Here is an 18,497-nt window from a genome sequence, read left to right on the forward strand (position 1 = left end):
CTGTCTGTAAATGCTCAGGTGCTTGAAAATAATGGTAGGATTCTTCTTATGGTATCGGGCACCGAGGCCTGAGGCGGAACATCCCACCCTCCACTCCACCCCATCACAAGCTTGAGACAACCAGAGCTCCAAATGAAGAATTATGAGTCCTAAGATACAAGGGTGAATTTGCAGAACAAAGGGGCACTGTGTTAAGGAGCTGCTACAAAATTAGCCATTAAATTAAAGTGGGAATACATACTACATGATTTGAGTTATAATACAAACCAGCTACTGTCATGAATTTGCCTCAGCTGCGCAGCAAAGTCGAACCAACGATGTGGGAAGCATAAAAAAGAGAGGGAAGTGCTGTTTGGTGCACAACTTAGTATTTTAATGACAAAATAATCATACAAAATAATAAAAACTGGGACACAATTAGCTTGATAAAAACTAAACACAGGAGATGCACACCGAACGAACAGGGAAACCATTACTCACTCAATCCAGTACAGGGAAACACGAAACAATACTCCCACAATATCCTGCACCTACAGTGGTCCTTTGTTTTATAGATGTTTAATTCAACAAAGTTTAAGGTTTTCCAGTTTTCCAAATTACATTTATAAATTTAATAATCGAGGGTTCAAGCCACAGGGGGTTCTGACCTTCCTGTGTGGTGTTTGCATGTTCTCCGTGGGCCTTCGTGGGGTTTCACCGGGTACTCCGGTTTCCACCAACATCCCAAAAGCGTGTGGTATGCTATTTGAATACTCTAAATTGTCTCTACGTGTGAGTGTTAGCGTTAATGGTTGTCCCGCTCCTTTTGCCCTCTGATTGGTTGGCAACCCATTCAGGGTGTCCCCTGCATGTGGCCCATAGTCGGCTGGGATAGGCTGCAGCACCTACCCCCAGATCCCACCCACCCACGCCCTCCGCCCCCATGACCATAAGAAAAATGAATGAATCAGAATAATCATGACCTATTGTGAATTAAAAGACCAAATAGCTTTATTTGAAGAGTGATCCGACATAACTTGTAGAAGAGAGACACGCAACATTTCACAAATCCAGTTAAAAAATAATTGATAATGCCATGGAGCAGAAATTGTGTTAACATATAGGATTCTAGAACTGAGCAGTTGTTCAGCCCCTGTTAATTTGAAAGATGGTCTTGTAAGTGTTGATCTCAGTCGCAGTCGCTACTGCTGCTCGAAGAGTAGCACTGTTAGCAAAGATAAATCAGATTATTAATGCAATGCAAGAGAAAGAATGAATGAATGTTGATTGATTAAACCAAAAACGTTTTAAATGTATCATATAATACAGTAGATTAAAAAAAATCTCAGCCACTGGCTTTAAACAAGCAATGCAGATAATGTATAATGTAATTAACTGTCATAATAGCTGGTTGGGGCTTCCACAGTTTATTTTTTATTTTTTTAAAGTAGTAAGTTGTTGTTTTTTTTGCTCTGGTCAGACACGGTTTAAATTGAAATTCCAAGAAATGCAATGTTGGGGTGATATTAGCCTCACCTTGTAGTCATCATACTTATACATCTTGTGCACCTTCTTCAGCTTTTTTCCTTTCTTCATCTTTTTTTGGACTTTGTGTGTCAACAGTCCCATGGTCAAGCCTACTAGGCCACCCCCAATACTTCCCCTGTTCAAGGGATATAACGGGTTGACCCCCCTATGGCAGTGATGGCCCTTGTAGTGGTGGTAGCCTTTTGGGTTGCACAGGGGGACCCTGGGTTGGATGACTCCTACTGGGTCTACCACATATCCAGTGGATGCTATCCGATATCCAGCAGGCACTACCGGATATCCAGTGGGTGCTATCTGATATACAGCAGGCACTACCGGATACCCAGTGGGTGCTACCGGATACCCAGGGGGTGCTACCGGGTTGGGGTGCGGTCCAGAAAATCCTGTGTTAGATGTCGCAACGTGGGAGGCCTTAGGTAACATGCCCGAGTTGACACCTGATGTATACTGGGGTGGCAGGTATTGTTGAAGTTGAGGGGGCTGGGGATACAAAGATGAGTAGGGGGGTGGGTCTGCGGGGTTGTAGCCAGGAGGATAAGCTGGGTTCGATGAACCTGATGATAATACACACATGATATTCACTCTCACTAAGCAACATGTAATCACCCAAGAATCATAGAATCATGTGCATATGCCTGGATACCTTGATTTGGCCACATAGTTAGTTACACGTCGTGGTTTGTCGTAAATTCTGGAAAAACATGAAGAAAAATCAATGTCAGGTTGTTGTTTTTTTTCTTTCCGCCGCCAAGATAGTTTACCGTCCAAACCGAAGAAACAAGAAAAAGAAAAACAAATAGACAAAATAAAAACCATCAATGACTTCAATAATAGAATACATATAGTAAGGCTTTTTTCTTAAAAAAATCGACATAGTATAGTAAGGCTAAGAAAGTCGGAGAATAAATCTGACTTCTGATTCTTCTCCTAGTTATTGCTGTGGTCCAGTAGCAAAAATATTGATTCAGAACTTGAGGTGGGCATCAGGAGTGAGTTCAATTCCACTCTTTGCAATTCACAAATTGTTTATTGAGGTAATGAAAAGGATAAATATAACTTCCAATCACTTCATTTCAGAAGTCACTGTGGTCCAGTTGCAAAGACAAATGGTCAGAACTTCTGGTGGACTCAAGTTTAAATCAGGAGTGAGTTCAATTCCACTCTTTGCAATTCTCAAATTGTTTATTGAGGTAATGAAAAGGATAGATATAACTTCCAATCACATCATTTCAGAAGTCACTGTGGTCCATTGGCAAAGACAATGGGTCAGAACTTCAGGTGGACTCAAGTTCAAATCAGAAGTGAGTTTGATTCCACTCTTTGCAATTCTCAAATTGTTTATTGAGGTAATGAAAAGGTTAGATATAACTTCCAATCAAATCATTTCAGAAGTCACTGTGGTCCAGTGGCAAAGACAATGGGTCAGAACTTCAGGTGGACTCAAGTTCAAATCAGGAATGTGTTCAATTCCACTCTTTGCAATTCTCAAATTGTTTATTTAGGTAATGAAAAGGATAAATATAACTTCCAATCACATCATTTCAGAAGACACTGTGGTCCAGTGGCAAGAACAATGGGTTGAAATTGAAGTTGGACACAAGTTCAAATCTGGAGTGAGTTCAAGTCCACTCTTTGCAAATCTCAAATTGTTTATTGAGGTGATGAATATGATAAATATAACTTCCAATAATCTCATTTCAGAAGTCACTGTGGTCGAGTGGCAAAGACAATGGGTCAGACAGACCTCAAGTTAGTGGATTTGACTGCCATGTGGGAGATGGGGTTCGAATCCCGCTCTCGTTTGACTAATCACTACACTAGTAGTTCAGTAAATGGGTAATCCTTTTTTCATTCAAATAAAGACTTAGTCATTTTTTTCAGCAAAACAATATTTCCGGTCAGCCTTTGGCTGACCGGAAGACAGTTGGGAGGGGGGGGTTCCTGGTGGTGTTCGACAGTCGGCCTTCGGCCGACTGCCGACACCATACAGTCGTTGACTGGCGACACCGGGACGTGAACCCTCGACACCCACGTCGCAGGCAGGTGACTAACCCACTACACCACGAGGCGGCCCGCCTATACATGATTGGAAGTTATACTTATCCTTTTCATTACCAAATAAACAATTTGAGAATTGCAAAGAGTGGACTTGAACTCACTCCTGATTTGAACTTGTGTCCACCTTATATTTTGACCCATTGTCTTTGCCACTGGACCACAGTGACTCCTGAAATGATGTGATTGAAAGTTATATTTATCCTTTTCAATACCTCAATAAACAATTTGAGAATTGCAAAGAGTGGAATTGAACTCACTCCTGATTTGAACTTGTGTCCACCTTAAATTCTGACCCATTGTCTTTGCCACTGGACCACAATGACTCCTGAAATGATGTGATTGAAAGTTATATTTATCCTTTTCAATACCTCAATAAACAATTTGAGAATTGCAAAGAGTGGAATTAAACTCACTCCTGATTTGAACTTGTGTCCACCTTAAATTCTGACCCAATATCTTTGCCACTGGACCACAGTGACTTCTGAAATGAAGTGATTGGAAGTTATATTTATCCTTTTCATTACCTCAATAAACAATTTGAGAATTGCAAAGAGTGGAATTGAACTCACTCCTGATATGAACTTGTGTCCACCTTAAGTTCTGACCCAATATCTTTGCCACTGGACCACAGTGACTTCTGAAATGAAGTGATTGGAAGTTATAACTATCCTTTTCATTACCTCAATAAACAATTTGAGAATTGCAAAGAGTGGAATTGAACTCACTCCTGATATGAACTTGTGTCCACCTTAAATTCTGACCCAATATCTTTGCCACTGGACCACAGTGACTTCTGAAATGAAGTCTTTGGAAGTTATAACTATCCTTTTCATTACCTCAATAAACAATTTGAGAATTGCAAAGAGTGGAATTGAACTCACTCCTGATATGAACTTGTGTCCACCTTAAATTCTGACCCAATATCTTTGCCACTGGACCACAGTGACTTCTGAAATGAAGTGATTGGAAGTTATATTTATCCTTTTCATTACCTCAATAAACAATTTGAGAATTGCAAAGAGTGGAATTGAACTCACTCCTGATATGAACTTGTGTCCACCTTAAGTTCTGACCCAATATCTTTGCCACTGGACCACAGTGACTTCTGAAATGAAGTGATTGGAAGTTATAACTATCCTTTTCATTACCTCAATAAACAATTTGAGAATTGCAAAGAGTGGAATTGAACTCACTCCTGATATGAACTTGTGTCCACCTTAAATTCTGACCCAATATCTTTGCCACTGGACCACAGTGACTTCTGAAATGAAGTCTTTGGAAGTTATAACTATCCTTTTCATTACCTCAATAAACAATTTGAGAATTGCAAAGAGTGGAATTGAACTCACTCCTGATATGAACTTGTGTCCACCTTAAATTCTGACCCAATATCTTTGCCACTGGACCACAGTGACTTCTGAAATGAAGTGATTGGAAGTTATATTTATCCTTTTCATTACCTCAATAAACAATTTGAGAATTGCAAAGAGTGGAATTGAACTCACTCCTGATATGAACTTGTGTCCATCTTAAGTTCTGACCCATTGTCTTTGCCACTGGACCACAGTGACTTCGGAAATGATGTGATTGGAAGTTATAACTATCCTTTTCATTACCTAAATAAACAATTTGAGAATTGCAAAGAGTGGAATTGAACTCATTCCTGATTTGAACTTGAGTTCACCTGAAGTTCTGACCCATTGTCTTTGCCACTGGACCACAGTGACTTCTGAAATAATGTGATTGGAAGTTATATTTATCCTTTTCATTACCTAAATAAACAATTTGAGAATTGCAAAGAGTGGAATTGAACTCATTCCTGATTTGAACTTGAGTCCACCTGAAGTTCTGACCCATTGTCTTTGCCACTGGACCACAGTGACTTCTGAAATGATGTGATTGGAAGTTATATTTATCCTTTTCATTACCTAAATAAACAATTTGAGAATTGCAAAGAGTGGAATTGAACTCATTCCTGATTTGAACTTGAGTCCACCTGAAGTTCTGACCCATTGTCTTTGCCACTGGACCACAGTGACTTCTGAAATGATGTGATTGGAAGTTATATTTATCCTTTTCATTACCTAAATAAACAATTTGAGAATTGCAAAGAGTGGAATTGAACTCATTCCTGATTTGAACTTGAGTCCACCTGAAGTTCTGACCCATTGTCTTTGCCACTGGACCACAGTGACTTCTGAAATGATGTGATTGGAAGTTATATCTATCCTTTTCATTACCTCAATAAACAATTTGAGAATTGCAAAGAGTGGAATTGAACTCATTCCTGATTTGAACTTGAGTCCACCTGAAGTTCTGACCCATTGTCTTTGCCACTGGACCACAGTGACTTCTGAAATAATGTGATTGGAAGTTATATTTATCCTTTTCATTACCTAAATAAACAATTTGAGAATTGCAAAGAGTGGAATTGAACTCATTCCTGATTTGAACTTGAGTCCACTTGAAGTTCTGACCCATTGTCTTTGCCACTGGACCACAGTGACTTCTGAAACGATGTGATTGGAAGTTATATCTATCCTTTTCATTACCTCAATAAACAATTTGAGAATTGCAAAGAGTGGAATTGAAGTCATTCCATATTTGAACTCGAGTCCACCTGAAGTTCTGACCCATTGTCTTTGCCACTGGACCACAGTCACTTCGGAAATGATGTGATTGGAAGTTATATCTATCCTTTTCATTACCTCAATAAACAATTTGAGAATTGCGAAGAGTGGAATCAAACTCACTTCTGATGTGAACTAGAGTCCACCTGAAGTTCTGACCCATTGTCTTTGCCACTGCACCACAGTAAAGTTGGAAGTTGTATTTATCCTTTTCATTACCTCAATAATCAATTTGAGAATTGCAACGAGTGGAATTGAACTCACTCCTGATTCCCGCCTCTTGTTCTGACCTAATGATTTTGCCAGTGGACCACAGCAACAACTAGAAGGTGAAGAATCAGAAGTCAGATTTATTCTCCGACTCTCTTAGCCTTACTTGCTATGTCATTTTTTAAAGAAAAAAAGCCTTACTATACTATGTCGTTTTTTAAGAAAAGAAGCCTTACTATACAATATCGTTTTTTAAGAAAAAAAAGGCTTCCTCTACTATGTCGTTTTTCAAGAAAAAAAGCCATACTATACTATGTCGTTTTTTAAGAAAAAAAGCCTTACTATACTATGTCGTTTTTTAAGAAAAAAAGCCATACTATACTATGTCGTTTTTTAAAGGAAAAAAGCCATACTATACTATGTCGTTTTTTTAGGGGGGAAAGCCATACTATACTATGTCGTTTTTTAGGGAAAAAGCCTTCCTCTACTATGTCGTTTTTCAAGAAAAAAAGCCATGCTATACTATGTCGTTTTTTAGGGGGAAAAAGCCATACTATACTATGTCGTTTTTTTAGGAAAAAAAGCCTTACTATACTATGTCGTTTTTTAAGAAAAAAAGCCTTACTATACATGGTCTTTTTTAAACAAAAAAGCCTTACTATACATGGTCATTTTTTAAGAAAAAAGCCTTACTATACATGATCTTTTTTGTAAATAAAAAGCCTTACTATACTATGTCGTTTTTAAAGACAAAAAAGCCTTACTATACTGTGTCGTTTTTAAAGAAAATAAGCCTTACTATACTATGTCGTCTTTAAAGAAAAAAGCCTATACTATGCTGTTTTTTAAGAAAAAAGCCTTACTATACTATGTCGTTTTTTACGAAAAAAAGCCTTACAATACTCTGTCGTTTTTTTTAAGAAAAAAGCCTTACAATACTATGTCATTTTTTAAGAAAAAAAGCCTTACTATACTATGTCGTCTTTTAAGAAAAACGCTTTACTGTACATGGTTGTTTTTTTTAAATAAAAAAGCCTTACTATACATGGTCATTTTTTAATAAAAACCCTTCATATACATGGTCATTTTTAAAGAAAAAAGCCTGACTATATATACATAGTATTTATTTTTTAAACAAATAAAAGCTTTACTTTACATAGACCACTTTTTTTTTAAAGAAAAAGCCTTACAATGTCCAGCCATTCAAGTCATTTTGCATGCCAGCTTTACGTTTGTACCAAATCTCGGGGTATTCTTTGCTCAGTTATGAAGCACGTCTAATAAGATGAATAAATATTTGACATTATCGTCGACAAGGAAAAAGAGTGTCGCCAAACTTTCGTCAAAACATATACATATATTTGCCGTAAAACCTCTATTTGAGCGGCACCTTGGTGGAAGAATTGAAAATAGAATGGCACCCTTTAATTGAACGGCACCTTTAATTAAACGTCACTATGCTGGCAACGATGAACGTGAATTCACTCAGACACTCGACGCTAATGCGGAAGGTGATGTGAATGACGAGGACAGCTACAACAGCGACCTCTCGCTTGATTTTCACCAGTGAATTTGTAATTAGTTACCTAGTAATCGTCTTGTATTTGTGCCTTTTGTTAAATAAATATGTATATGTTAGCTGGTTTCTCTTTTCATCCATAAAATTTACCGCATCTTCTCAAAATTCTGACCAGTTAGTCGAAAAATAGAGCGGCACCCTCTAATTGAACGGCACTACGGGGGAAAGTTTGAACAATAGAACTGCATGCCGTTGAACTAGAGGTTTTACGGTATATTAAAGCAAGACCAAAGCATTCAAAAATAACAATGAAATAGGACAACAAAGCTTGTTTTACAAAACAGTACATAAGCAGGCAATCAACGTATAACAAATGATTGACTATTTTGGTCTGTAAACTATCTGTATAAAGCCACACAAAGCAATATTTTTGTAACAGACATTATGAGTAAGTTCCTTATGTTCAATGACATCATTATTTTACAGCAGTTTAGCAAATATTGTATGCGTATTTAAATTATACCAAAGCTTACCTGTGCTTGTTTGGTCAGTGGGGAGCACCTGTTTGTCTTCCGTATTCACTCGCGACAACAAAAATACCAGAAAGCCGCACCCAGTCATTTACACACAGACGTCACGTTTCCATGTAATGGAAAACAAGAACAGAAAGTGACTAACTTGATTTTTTTGCACCATCACAACTATTGTGATAGTGAATGGAAAGATGGAAAAAAAATGAAGGTAATGAATTTGCACATTTCTACATGTCAATACAATGTGAAAGGACAAATGGTGAACCTTGAGAATGATGCAAACCAAAACCTCTAAAACAGGAATATGCAACATTCCGCCAATCCTGTTTATCTATTCATCATGCCAAACACTTGTCCCCCGGGGTGGGTGCCTCCTTTGAGCATTCAGCCTCTTTTAATCTTTAGTCAGTACAGGTTTTAGACACAAAAATCATGCTAAAGGCTTGCATGTATGGATGACATTGATCACGTCATTACATTTTGTTTATTAGCATTAAAAAGTATCAGAATAGAGGGACGTATAAGAAGATGAGTGAAATTTTTTTGAAAATGTAGATGGCCGTGAGGTGGAAATGTTGCAAATCTGCCTCATGATGCTAATGTCATACTTCAGGTTTGGGAAAGAAATGTTCAGATTAATTTACAATCCCATACACTCATGCATGTAAAGAAAAATAACAAAATAAAATAAATTTAGCTGTTGTAATGGTCACTGTAGGAATGGATATGGTAATATTAGTGGAAAAAATACACTCCAAGTGCAATCATATTATACTTGAGAACATTTATTTCTTATGAAACTGCCTATCTAGGAGGCCCTTAATAAAAAAACACAACTTTTCCTTTTCATTTTTTCTTTTTCATTTTTTTTTAGAACCAAGTGTAAACAGCCACACTCGATTAACATACACAACGCAGAGCTTTTGAAGAAACTGGACCTCCAAAACCTTTCAGAAAAACAGCTGTTCCAACTGTTATTACAGAACGATCCCTACCTTCTTCCTGAGGTGAGTAGTGCTGCCGTTAACTCAATGGCTGCCGTTAATAATGATCGCCATTTTGACTGGGAGGGCTAGCAGTGATTAGTTGCAACAGGCGTTCCCAGTCCAAATGGATAGGTGTATCACATGAAACATAATCTTCTAGTATCAGCACACTCAGTTGAAATGTATCTGTACTTTCCCCTAGATATGCACTCACTACAATCTCGGTGAGGGAGTAAACGGTTTGTGCAGCTTCAGCTCTAGGTGCCACAAGCTTCACATCTGCAAGTCCTTTATCACCACAGGAAACTGTAAACAGGGATCGTCGTGTTCTAGAACCCACCAGATTAATGCAGAGGGGCACCGAAGTTTTGTAAAGTTCAGTCTAAGGTTCATAATGACACTCCCCAAAATATACAAAAATAAATGCATCATCATGGGTGACCACGACGAAAGGCCTGCTGCTGCTGCTGCTTCTGGTATTTAAAAAAAATCATAATCATCACTTGCTTGTACCCTTTGAGTCCAATATGTGCTGTTTGTCATGTGCAATATTTTTAGAAAATTCCGCTGGCTTGATGATTAAAGGAAAACCAGTGAGTGATTCTGACAAGCTGGAGATCTGCCTCTTCTTTCTGACAAAACTCTGTAAATATAAAGGTAAAAAGCATAAGGATCCCCTCCGTAAATTTTGTTTCAATTCAATTCCGAATTTTTCTCTCTGCAGAACCAATTGCAGTCTGTTGCTTTTTAAATCATGTTTTTGTCATTTCTAGCAGAGAAATGTGTCCGCCAACACTGGCAATTACCTTATAGATGGCAGGTTTTGGAAAGTTCTAATTCCTGGAAAGACTTAAACGACATGGAGGCCATTGAGAAGGCCTATTGTAACCCAGCAAAAGAGTCAAATGATGAATACCAGCAATTAAGCGCAGAGTCTTTCTACATGAGGTTTGTATATTATGTATTTTCTTTGCATTCACCTGTGTTTTGATGCCTTTGCATTCAAATAGAAATTGAAGTAGGTATCCAGTTTTGATGAGATTTTTGTGAGCTAAAAGTTATCTCATCGAATTTTCTGAACCGCTTTATCCTCACTAGGGTCGTGGGGGGTGCTGGAACCTATCCCAGCTGACTTCGGGCCAGAGGCGGGGCGACACCCTGAATTGGTGGCCAGCCAATTGCAGGGCACACAAGACAAACAACCATTCACGCTCACACTCATACCTGGGGGCAATTTAGAGTGTCCAATCAGCCTACCATACATGTCTTTGGACCGTGGGAGGAAACCGGATTACCCGGGGAAAACCCACGCAGGCCCGGGGAGAACATGCAAACTCCACACAGGTGGACTGACCTGGATTTGAACCCAGGACTCCCACTTTGAGGCCAACGCGCTAACCACTCATCCCCCAGGCCGCCCTCTAAAAGTTATTGGGTAATTTATTACAAAGATTTGGAGTATTCATTCCAAAATTTATTATATAGACAAATGTTTCCATGCAACTTTACTACGGCATTTAATTTGCTTGTACCACTGAAATACGTTGCGACTATTTTCTTTAAGTACGCCCCAAGCTGATGGAAGACAATCGGTGGACTTCATTGGGATGACTTGTAATGGTTCTCCTGTGCGCCGCCTGTCCACACTGTCCTCTGTCACCAAGCCCGATCACTTTATTCTGACAACACGCTGGCTCTGGTACTGGAGGGATCTCGATGGACAATGGCATGAGTTTGGAGAGGTCAGCTGAGGGTCTTGGCTCGGCCAAAGTTTAAATGTTGCAAAGTGGGTCCCTCAAATGGATTTTTCTCATTTGTCTCTTTAGTGCGCCTCTAACACGGAGGCCTCTATCACTTCCAAGGAGCTGGAGAATAAATACATGGCAAACCAAAAGGCACAAGTAGCTTTCTCTGCTGGTGAAGAAGACTATGTGATTCGCTTCAGTCCAGCAGGAACTCAACGGATGTATCAGGAAAATATCAACTATCTTACCAGGCGGGAAGTTCGGAGGAGACCTCACTTTGTGTCCCCTGCTGATATGAAGTCCTTGCTGGAGAAGTAATTGTAGTTTCTTTCTTTTTCATCTTCTTTTTCTCATGGACTCCCGTTGTTTCAATGGATATGCCTGAACCCAATTTATCATTTGTTTGGGTCACATTACTTGTATTTGAGACTAAACTTTGGATGTGGGGCTCAAATGACATTTTTTTTCTTCGTTTTTTTTCCTGGTCTAGAGAAACAAAGGACAAAACGAGTGCTGGTGCTCGTCCCGACGGACACCAAAAAACACCTGTGTAAGTCAGCAGTTTCTTTCATTTTCTTCAGAGGGAGAAGTATGCCATCATAAAAAAAAGTTGTGACAGAAACTTAAGCTGAAAGAAAATAGTAAATAAAAGACAGTTCACCTACTTCCTATAAACCAAAAATACATCACTATTCTGCCCATTTCCAATTATTTACAGGTTTTTGGCCCTCTAATGCGGGCTGGAAAACTTACAAAACTCGTTTTTTTTTCTCACCCTTGAGCACTGTTTCGTAGCTTGCTTCAAATCATATGACGCATGGAATTTGACCCACTTTACTGATTTGAGTGCAAAATGAGTGTATGTAGTAAGTGTAAATGGATGAACCATCATGATGCAATGCCTCACTGATTGTTTTGGATTGATTTTAATATCGTTCGTGTTGCTTTCGACGGTTGGCTTTTATTGCTGTGCAACGAAAAAAACAACTAGAAAGAGGTCTCGAACTGGCGCCACCAAATAAGTAAATTTGTTACAAATGTTAATTGTATATGCAGTAATAATGTCTTTACATTTGGTCATCCATATTTGCACTCCCCACAGACTTAAATGTGCAGAATCTTTTTGTTATTAAAGCTGAGAAATGTGTTAGGGGATATAAAATTCAATTTTTTACTTATTGTTGCACATTGAATAACTGAAAAAATGAATAGTTATATTGTATAGTTTAATGTAGATTTTAGAATATACATAGTCCTCAAATTCCTGAAGAAGAAAACAAGGCATTTCTCATTTTCCCAAAACACCATTCTTTTTTCAAAATTTAGCAGCATATTGCGTTCGTCATTCTGATGACTATTTTAGAAACATAATTATTTTCCCTATTGTTAAAAAGAATGTCATCTCAGTGGTCGGAGCAGAATGCTGCAATTGTGAAAGTTTGATTGTGGGATGCTTAAGGAAAGGGATGTGGCGTAAAATCTGTCATGCGAATCGATTGTTAGCTGTGGCCACCCACAAGAAATGGCTGTATGCAATAAGCATGTCATAAGACCTAACAGTAACTCAATTTCAAATATCCGCTAATAAAACTAAATCAGCAGCTTAAAGAATGCAAGTAACTAACACTTCAGATCTCTCCTTGTAATCTTGACAAAAATGCCATTTTTAGGTCCAAGGGTGCTTGATGACTTCAACTCGAGTGGAATCTGGAAAAGAAAACATGTGTGTTTCGATTTTACAAACTTGGATACTGCTGTTGATGGCGATACAATGATGATGATGCAAATGATCGCTGCCAGGTTTCCTTGTGTGGTGTCAATGGCATTGAATAAAAGATTGGTGGACCCACCTTTGTGTCAGAGCAGGTTGTGATGTTGAACTTGTGAAAGAGTTGCACCAGAGCCACTTTGATCTCCAGTTGAGCGAGCCTCATTCCCACACAATTGCGTGGTCCCGCCCCGAAAGGGAGGTACACAAACGGATGGCGACCGATTTTAGCTTCTGGCACGAACCTAGAGAAGAATCCCACGAGGTGTTAGGGTGAAATGTGACATACCGACAGTTCATTAAAGAAAATGATGATTATGTTGGAATAAGGCGGCGCGGTGGAACGAGTGGTTAGCGCGTCGGCCTCACATCTCTGGGGTCCTAGGTTCAAGTCTAGGTCGGTCCACCTGTGTGGAGTTTGCATGTTCTCCCCGGGCCTGTGTGGGTTTCCTCCGGGTATTCCGGTTTCTTCCCACATTCCAAAAGCATGCATGGTAGGCTGATTGGACACTCTAAATTGCCCCTTGGTATGAGTGTGAACATGAATGGTTGTCCGTCTCCTTGTGCCCTGCGATTCAGAGTGTCCCTTGCCTCCGGGCCGGAGTCTGCTGGGATAGGCTCCAGCACCCCCCGCGACCCTAATGAGGATGAAGTGATTCAGAAAATGAGATGAGATGAGATGTTGTAATATTAGCCTGCCAAGCCAGTCTGGTATTCTGTGGTTTCAATTCAGTTTTCGCTGCGGTTCAATATCAACCGACCAATCACAGCACGTGAGATTACACTTTGTGATGCCTGTGCTTATTAGCGGCAGCTTTGGTCATCAAATGTGAAATTCAGCCCAAACCACAAAATACCAGACTAGACCAAATAAATTGTACATAGCCAAAGTCAGGCTGGCTTGATAGGCTAATGGAACATATACCTTTCAGGAATGAACTTTTCTGGCTCAGGCCAGTGTTCCGGGTCATAGTGAAGAAATCCCACTGGGATCTCCACCATGGCTCCTTTTGGGAGGTGCACTCCATTCACAATGCAGTCCTGTTCAATTTCTCTGGAAAACCTTGAAGAAAGTCGTGAAAGATGATCGTTTTTAGCCTCGATATCCTTTTGGACTGCTATTTGTCGTTGCATCTACCTGAAGCCAGGAGGATAGAGCCTTAACGCTTCGCACACAACCATATCTAAATATTTCAGCTCCTGGACATTGGCGTAGTCAGGGGACTCCTAAAGCGATAAATCACAGGATGAATAGCCAGATTTATGAGACAGACAACAAGCAAAAAAACGTAAGAAAGCTCACGTGTTTGCTGAAGAAGTCATCCACTTCCTCCTGCACTCGACACTGACACTCCGGATGGATCGCCAGGAGGTAACACGTGAAGGCCAGAGTATTGCTGCTTGTCTCATGGCCGGCCAGCAGGAAGACGAAAGCTTGGCCGATGATCTCGTCTTCCGTTATCGCCTTTTTTGAAGGACGACGGGCAGATGACTCCGGAAGCTGCAGGTGAGCCTCCGGGCTCGCGTGCTCGAACTCGGCGGCATCGAGGTCCTCCAAAGAAACTGCGTCTTGGCTGCTGCGCGCATCCAACATCAGCTGGAGGAAATCCCGCCGCCTCTGCGTATTGATGCAGTCAATATGTTTTCATCTCCATTTGTACATTTAAGAAGATGGTCTCAAACCTGCTCAGGAGGTTGCTCCTCCCGCATTCTGATGATCCCCTGAATGCTGTTGATGAAAAACTCGTTCATTTGGTGACGACGTTTGTTGGGGATGATTCCTGCCAGTGGAGCCATGATGTGTGGAAAAGCAACTGTGAAGCACATTTTTCCCAAATTTACCAAATAAACCTCACTCACTGGTGTAATTTCTCTTTTTTTTTCTCTGCCCAGGCCAAAGTAAAGTTCTCCCACAAATGGTTAAGTGTATTACACTAACAAATTGCTCCCAAGACATGTTATAATTACATGGGAAAAAAAGAAACTGTCCTTACTGAAAAACAGCATGATGGGCCTGAAGAAAGAAAAAGAGAAGAACATCTGAGCATGACGGACAAAGGGGTCGTCCGGATTGTTCTGAGAGTCCACATGTGTTGCGAACGCCACGCTGCCTATGACATCCATGGTGAAGCACCCGAAACACCTGACACCAAAAGAGGAAGTCACCGGAATGCTCCATCTTTTCTTGTTTGACATTTGCGTTCACCTGTGAATGTCAAAAGCCTCTCCTGACTCTGCATAGACATCCAAATTGTTCAACAGGGCAGTTGTCGCTGTTTGGATGAGAGGAACCATCTACTGGAGCATAAAAGGCTCGTCGTGAGCACACATTTTCCGTACATTCATGAACTCATTGGATGAAATCCAATCCATTTGAACTGTGAGTGGCTGGTAGTTTTTCCCCCATTTCTAAAGCACTTTTGTCACACTCACCTCTTTCATTTTAGCAGCACTGAAGGATGGTGTCAAGATACTGCGGACTCTTTTCCACCGTTCGTTCTTTAACATGAGCAGACAATCGCTCATAGGTTTGTTGGCAAAGCGATTGGTCTACATTCAAAAGGAACAACATTTCACCAGTTGCATTTACACAACGTTATGTTGGATTGTGGATTACACTTACCATTCTGTTGGGAAAACTGCTGAAATCCCTCACCATCACTTGTCGCAGCATGTCGGGGTCTGCTACGATCACCACTGCTCTCCTTCCTAAATAATAGCTAAGAGACAGCACGTGGTGAGCGGTGAGACGCGTTCATAACACTTAAGTCAGGGCGCAAAACCGAAGAATCATGTTACCCGCAAACTCGACCGTACGTCTTTATCAGGTCAGACATGGGATGGAAAAAACCCTGAGTTGATAAATGGAACAAAAGGGATCATAAAAGTAATATGCGCACTTGCATTTCATTTGCGTAGTCATAACATGTAACTCACTTGGCGAAATAGGAATAGATTGCCAAAGAAGGGCACTGGCTTTGGATGTTTGATTCCACATCGGGTGAGGACTGAAAAGGGGTAAATTGAATACCTGACAACAACAAAAAATAAAGAGAAAATAGATGAATGCACATACTGGCATTTTCCCCCCACAATTATCATTAGCTGACTGATCTACTTTGACCACCAACAAGGTGTGCTGTGGCTTCTCACAAATATTTTCAATGTGATTGTAGAAGGAATCAGAATATCAGATCTAAGCTCACCAGTACAGTAGAACAAGGAAAAGGAGGCCCAGTGTCACAGTTAATCCGCTGAAGTCTGTGTGGAATGTCTTTAGAATGTCACCTATACTCTCCATGATGCAATCCTAAAAAAAATCCCCAATTGGCCTGTGAATAATAAATGTTCTATGTCATTATTACACTTAAGAACTTACAAATTCACAGAGGAACTAATCTAGACTTTAGTACAGTCACTGCGCTATAGCTAAAATACCATCACACTGCCAGATGCATATCAAGAAGGAATGTTCTCAGACTTTTACTTCAGTCTTAGCACTGCAAATTTTTAACTTGCACTTTGATACTTCCACTAAAACACCGTAGCTACCTCACATGCTTTTTCTTACGTCACTTCATTTTTATTGAATATAAATATTTTTTATGACTACTTATTTATGTATGCACTCTGTTTATTTAAATTTTAAATGTCATTGCAATTGTATAATGACAATAAAGGCATTCAATTCAATTAAAATGCAATCAATGAAACCACAGAAAATATATGATAGCAAAGATAATGGTTTGGAACCACGTTAAGATAAAAATGTAATTAAAAATTAAGAAACCATTGGAAGACATTTAACAAGGTACACTGATTTAAGCAGATCGGTCATATTGCGCATGTATATAGATCACAATATTAACCGTGAACAATCTTAAAAAGGAAAAAAAAAACATATTCCCGTGATAATCATGAGAGAACATTATGAAGCCGATGCCGTAATTGTATGGAAAGGGTTTCATTTAATTTTGATGGCCACCTCGGTTTGACATGTAAACATTGGAATGGAAACGCCTCCATCAATATTGACCTTCCAGAACTGTTCTTTTAAGCAGTGTCGGGTTACAAAACAAATGTGTCCCTCGATAGTCCTCACCTGATCTGAAATCACGTAAGTGCTTACCTTTTCTCTGTATTTTGAAATAAATAAGTAAGTCTAACATGATCCGAATCTCATATTTATGATTTGCCAGGGCTTCCTTGTCTTCGTCACGTCATCTCTTGCGCAGGCGAACAGTGGAAAAAGTAAAATACTACCACCTAACGTTCAATTAGAGTATTGCAGTTAAGGAAAGTAGGTTCAAGCAAGGGCACTGTAGCCAAAGTAAAAGCTTATTAAAATATTGTAAACTTTCGTTTACCCAATGCTGTAACAAAAAAAAACAGGCATTGTAGTGGTTCAGTTTTCAGTGCATGTTTAATGTTACCATGAACATAATTGATATTCACGCATAATTTTATGTAGGTTCTGCCTACTAGTTTAAACTGTTTTATTTTATTTTAATGTTTTTATTTCTTTTAAGAATTTTGTCATGAAGACACAGATAAGAGGTTTATCCTGCCTTTCAAAGGCCATCATAAAAATTGCTTTATTACTTACAAGTATGAAATTCATGTTAGGTGTCAATCAAGATGAAAATACAACAATGTGGGTTTCCTGCAAGATCATGTTCTGCTCATGAATTTCAAAACCTTAAATCAATTGTGATGTATAAAGAGTATTCCATCTCTGGTAGAGTGACTTCTAAGTAAGGGCGACAAAAATATTGGTGTTTATGTTACATAGTGTTATGTTACTCAATAATACGGATGAATAAAAATTCTACGTCAAGTCAGATTCTGTGGTATTCTCAAATAAGGGCTTTGTGAGCCAGGCAGGAGTTATTGTTGCTTTGTCCTCTTCAGATAAAACCTGTCTTGGTGGATACAGGCATGTGTGAATAATGCATTAGAGATGATAACCCCTCGCTGGCTTAGAGATGGACAGAAATAACACTGACGTCAGGGTGGGACCTCGCGAGGGCGTAGAGGGGATTAGCCGGCACACTTCTTCACAGGGATCTTCTTTGCCTCTCTGCGTGGTTGTCCGTCGGAATGATCTTGTTTCTGTGCCATTGACGGCGATAGTTGTCTAATCCATTTGAACTCGGAGGATTGGCAATGAATGATCGTGTTTCAGTCTATTGACGGCAACAGACATCCAATGCGTATGATCCCTGAGGGCGAGCAGTGAATGATCATTTTTCATAGCCATTGATTGGAGTTAGACACAATCTATTTCAACTGAGAGGCATCATTCACCTTCCCCGATTAATAACCAAGAAACACAGAGTCGGGTTTAGGTGTTAAGGTAAATTAACAAAAGTTTTGCACCCTGCACTGAGAAAACCCAATAACTAGTGTGAAATGATTTAACAAGAACTCTTAGTTACATCCAGATCCCTCATCCAATTTTGTTAAAACTGTACACCTTGAACAAACAAAGGATGGATTCTTAAAGGAAATAACCTATGAA

General features: G+C 39.6%; 3 protein-coding genes across 5 annotated transcripts in view; 1 reads left to right on the plus strand and 2 right to left on the minus strand.

Annotated features, from left to right (window-relative positions):
- Positions 1 to 13,057, plus strand: part of LOC144071330 (protein mono-ADP-ribosyltransferase PARP12-like) — a 15,144-nt gene extending 2,087 nt beyond the window's left edge. The window contains exons 2-9 of the mRNA XM_077596325.1: positions 9,352 to 9,484; positions 9,666 to 9,939; positions 10,022 to 10,120; positions 10,237 to 10,411; positions 11,028 to 11,205; positions 11,290 to 11,522; positions 11,699 to 11,758; positions 12,879 to 13,057. Of these exons, the coding sequence (XP_077452451.1) occupies positions 9,352 to 9,484; positions 9,666 to 9,939; positions 10,022 to 10,120; positions 10,237 to 10,411; positions 11,028 to 11,205; positions 11,290 to 11,522; positions 11,699 to 11,758; positions 12,879 to 12,894 (1,168 nt within the window). The 3' untranslated portion in view covers positions 12,895 to 13,057. The remainder of the gene's footprint in view (positions 1 to 9,351; positions 9,485 to 9,665; positions 9,940 to 10,021; positions 10,121 to 10,236; positions 10,412 to 11,027; positions 11,206 to 11,289; positions 11,523 to 11,698; positions 11,759 to 12,878) is intronic.
- On the minus strand, positions 352 to 8,740 carry LOC144071334 (uncharacterized). 3 transcript variants are annotated; one of them, XM_077596332.1, is made up of 4 exons: positions 8,478 to 8,740; positions 2,171 to 2,218; positions 1,516 to 2,081; positions 352 to 1,204 (listed from the first exon to the last, which is right to left on the minus strand). In XM_077596332.1, exons 2-4 carry the CDS (start codon positions 2,184 to 2,186, stop codon positions 1,169 to 1,171), a joined length of 618 nt encoding a protein of 205 aa, XP_077452458.1. In that variant the 5' UTR covers positions 2,187 to 2,218; positions 8,478 to 8,740; the 3' UTR covers positions 352 to 1,168. The 3 variants fall into 3 exon arrangements, with proteins under 3 accessions (XP_077452458.1, XP_077452460.1, XP_077452459.1); XM_077596334.1 differs by lacking the exon at positions 8,478 to 8,740 and adding an exon at positions 6,339 to 6,370; XM_077596333.1 differs by lacking the exon at positions 8,478 to 8,740 and having other exon boundaries at positions 2,171 to 2,472.
- On the minus strand, positions 12,416 to 17,227 carry tbxas1 (thromboxane A synthase 1 (platelet)). The gene is made up of 14 exons (XM_077596324.1): positions 17,106 to 17,227; positions 16,183 to 16,308; positions 15,914 to 16,007; positions 15,776 to 15,828; positions 15,600 to 15,696; positions 15,410 to 15,526; positions 15,183 to 15,271; positions 14,971 to 15,119; positions 14,660 to 14,790; positions 14,280 to 14,594; positions 14,115 to 14,203; positions 13,902 to 14,039; positions 13,059 to 13,221; positions 12,416 to 12,915 (listed from the first exon to the last, which is right to left on the minus strand). The coding sequence occupies exons 2-14, from the start codon at positions 16,275 to 16,277 to the stop codon at positions 12,829 to 12,831; spliced, it is 1,617 nt and encodes a 538-aa protein (XP_077452450.1). The 5' UTR covers positions 16,278 to 16,308; positions 17,106 to 17,227; the 3' UTR covers positions 12,416 to 12,828.
- Positions 17,228 to 18,497: the final 1,270 nt, after the last annotated feature.

This window comes from Stigmatopora argus, chromosome 3 (assembly GCF_051989625.1).
Source record: "Stigmatopora argus isolate UIUO_Sarg chromosome 3, RoL_Sarg_1.0, whole genome shotgun sequence".
Classification (NCBI taxonomy): Eukaryota; Metazoa; Chordata; class Actinopteri; order Syngnathiformes; family Syngnathidae; genus Stigmatopora; species Stigmatopora argus.

Coding starts and splice junctions, on each gene's coding strand:
- tbxas1 (XM_077596324.1), bottom strand. CDS start 16,277: ATGGAGAGTATAGGTGACATTCTAAAGACATTCCACACAGACTTCAGC. Junction 15,697..15,775: donor ACGTACGGTCGAGTTTGCGG/GTAACATGATTC, acceptor GCTGTCTCTTAG/CTATTATTTAGGAAGGAGAG. Junction 15,120..15,182: donor GAGGCTTTTGACATTCACAG/GTGAACGCAAAT, acceptor TTTTGGTGTCAG/GTGTTTCGGGTGCTTCACCA.
- LOC144071334 (XM_077596332.1), bottom strand. Junction 1,205..1,515: donor ATAAGTATGATGACTACAAG/GTGAGGCTAATA, acceptor CTTTGCTAACAG/TGCTACTCTTCGAGCAGCAG.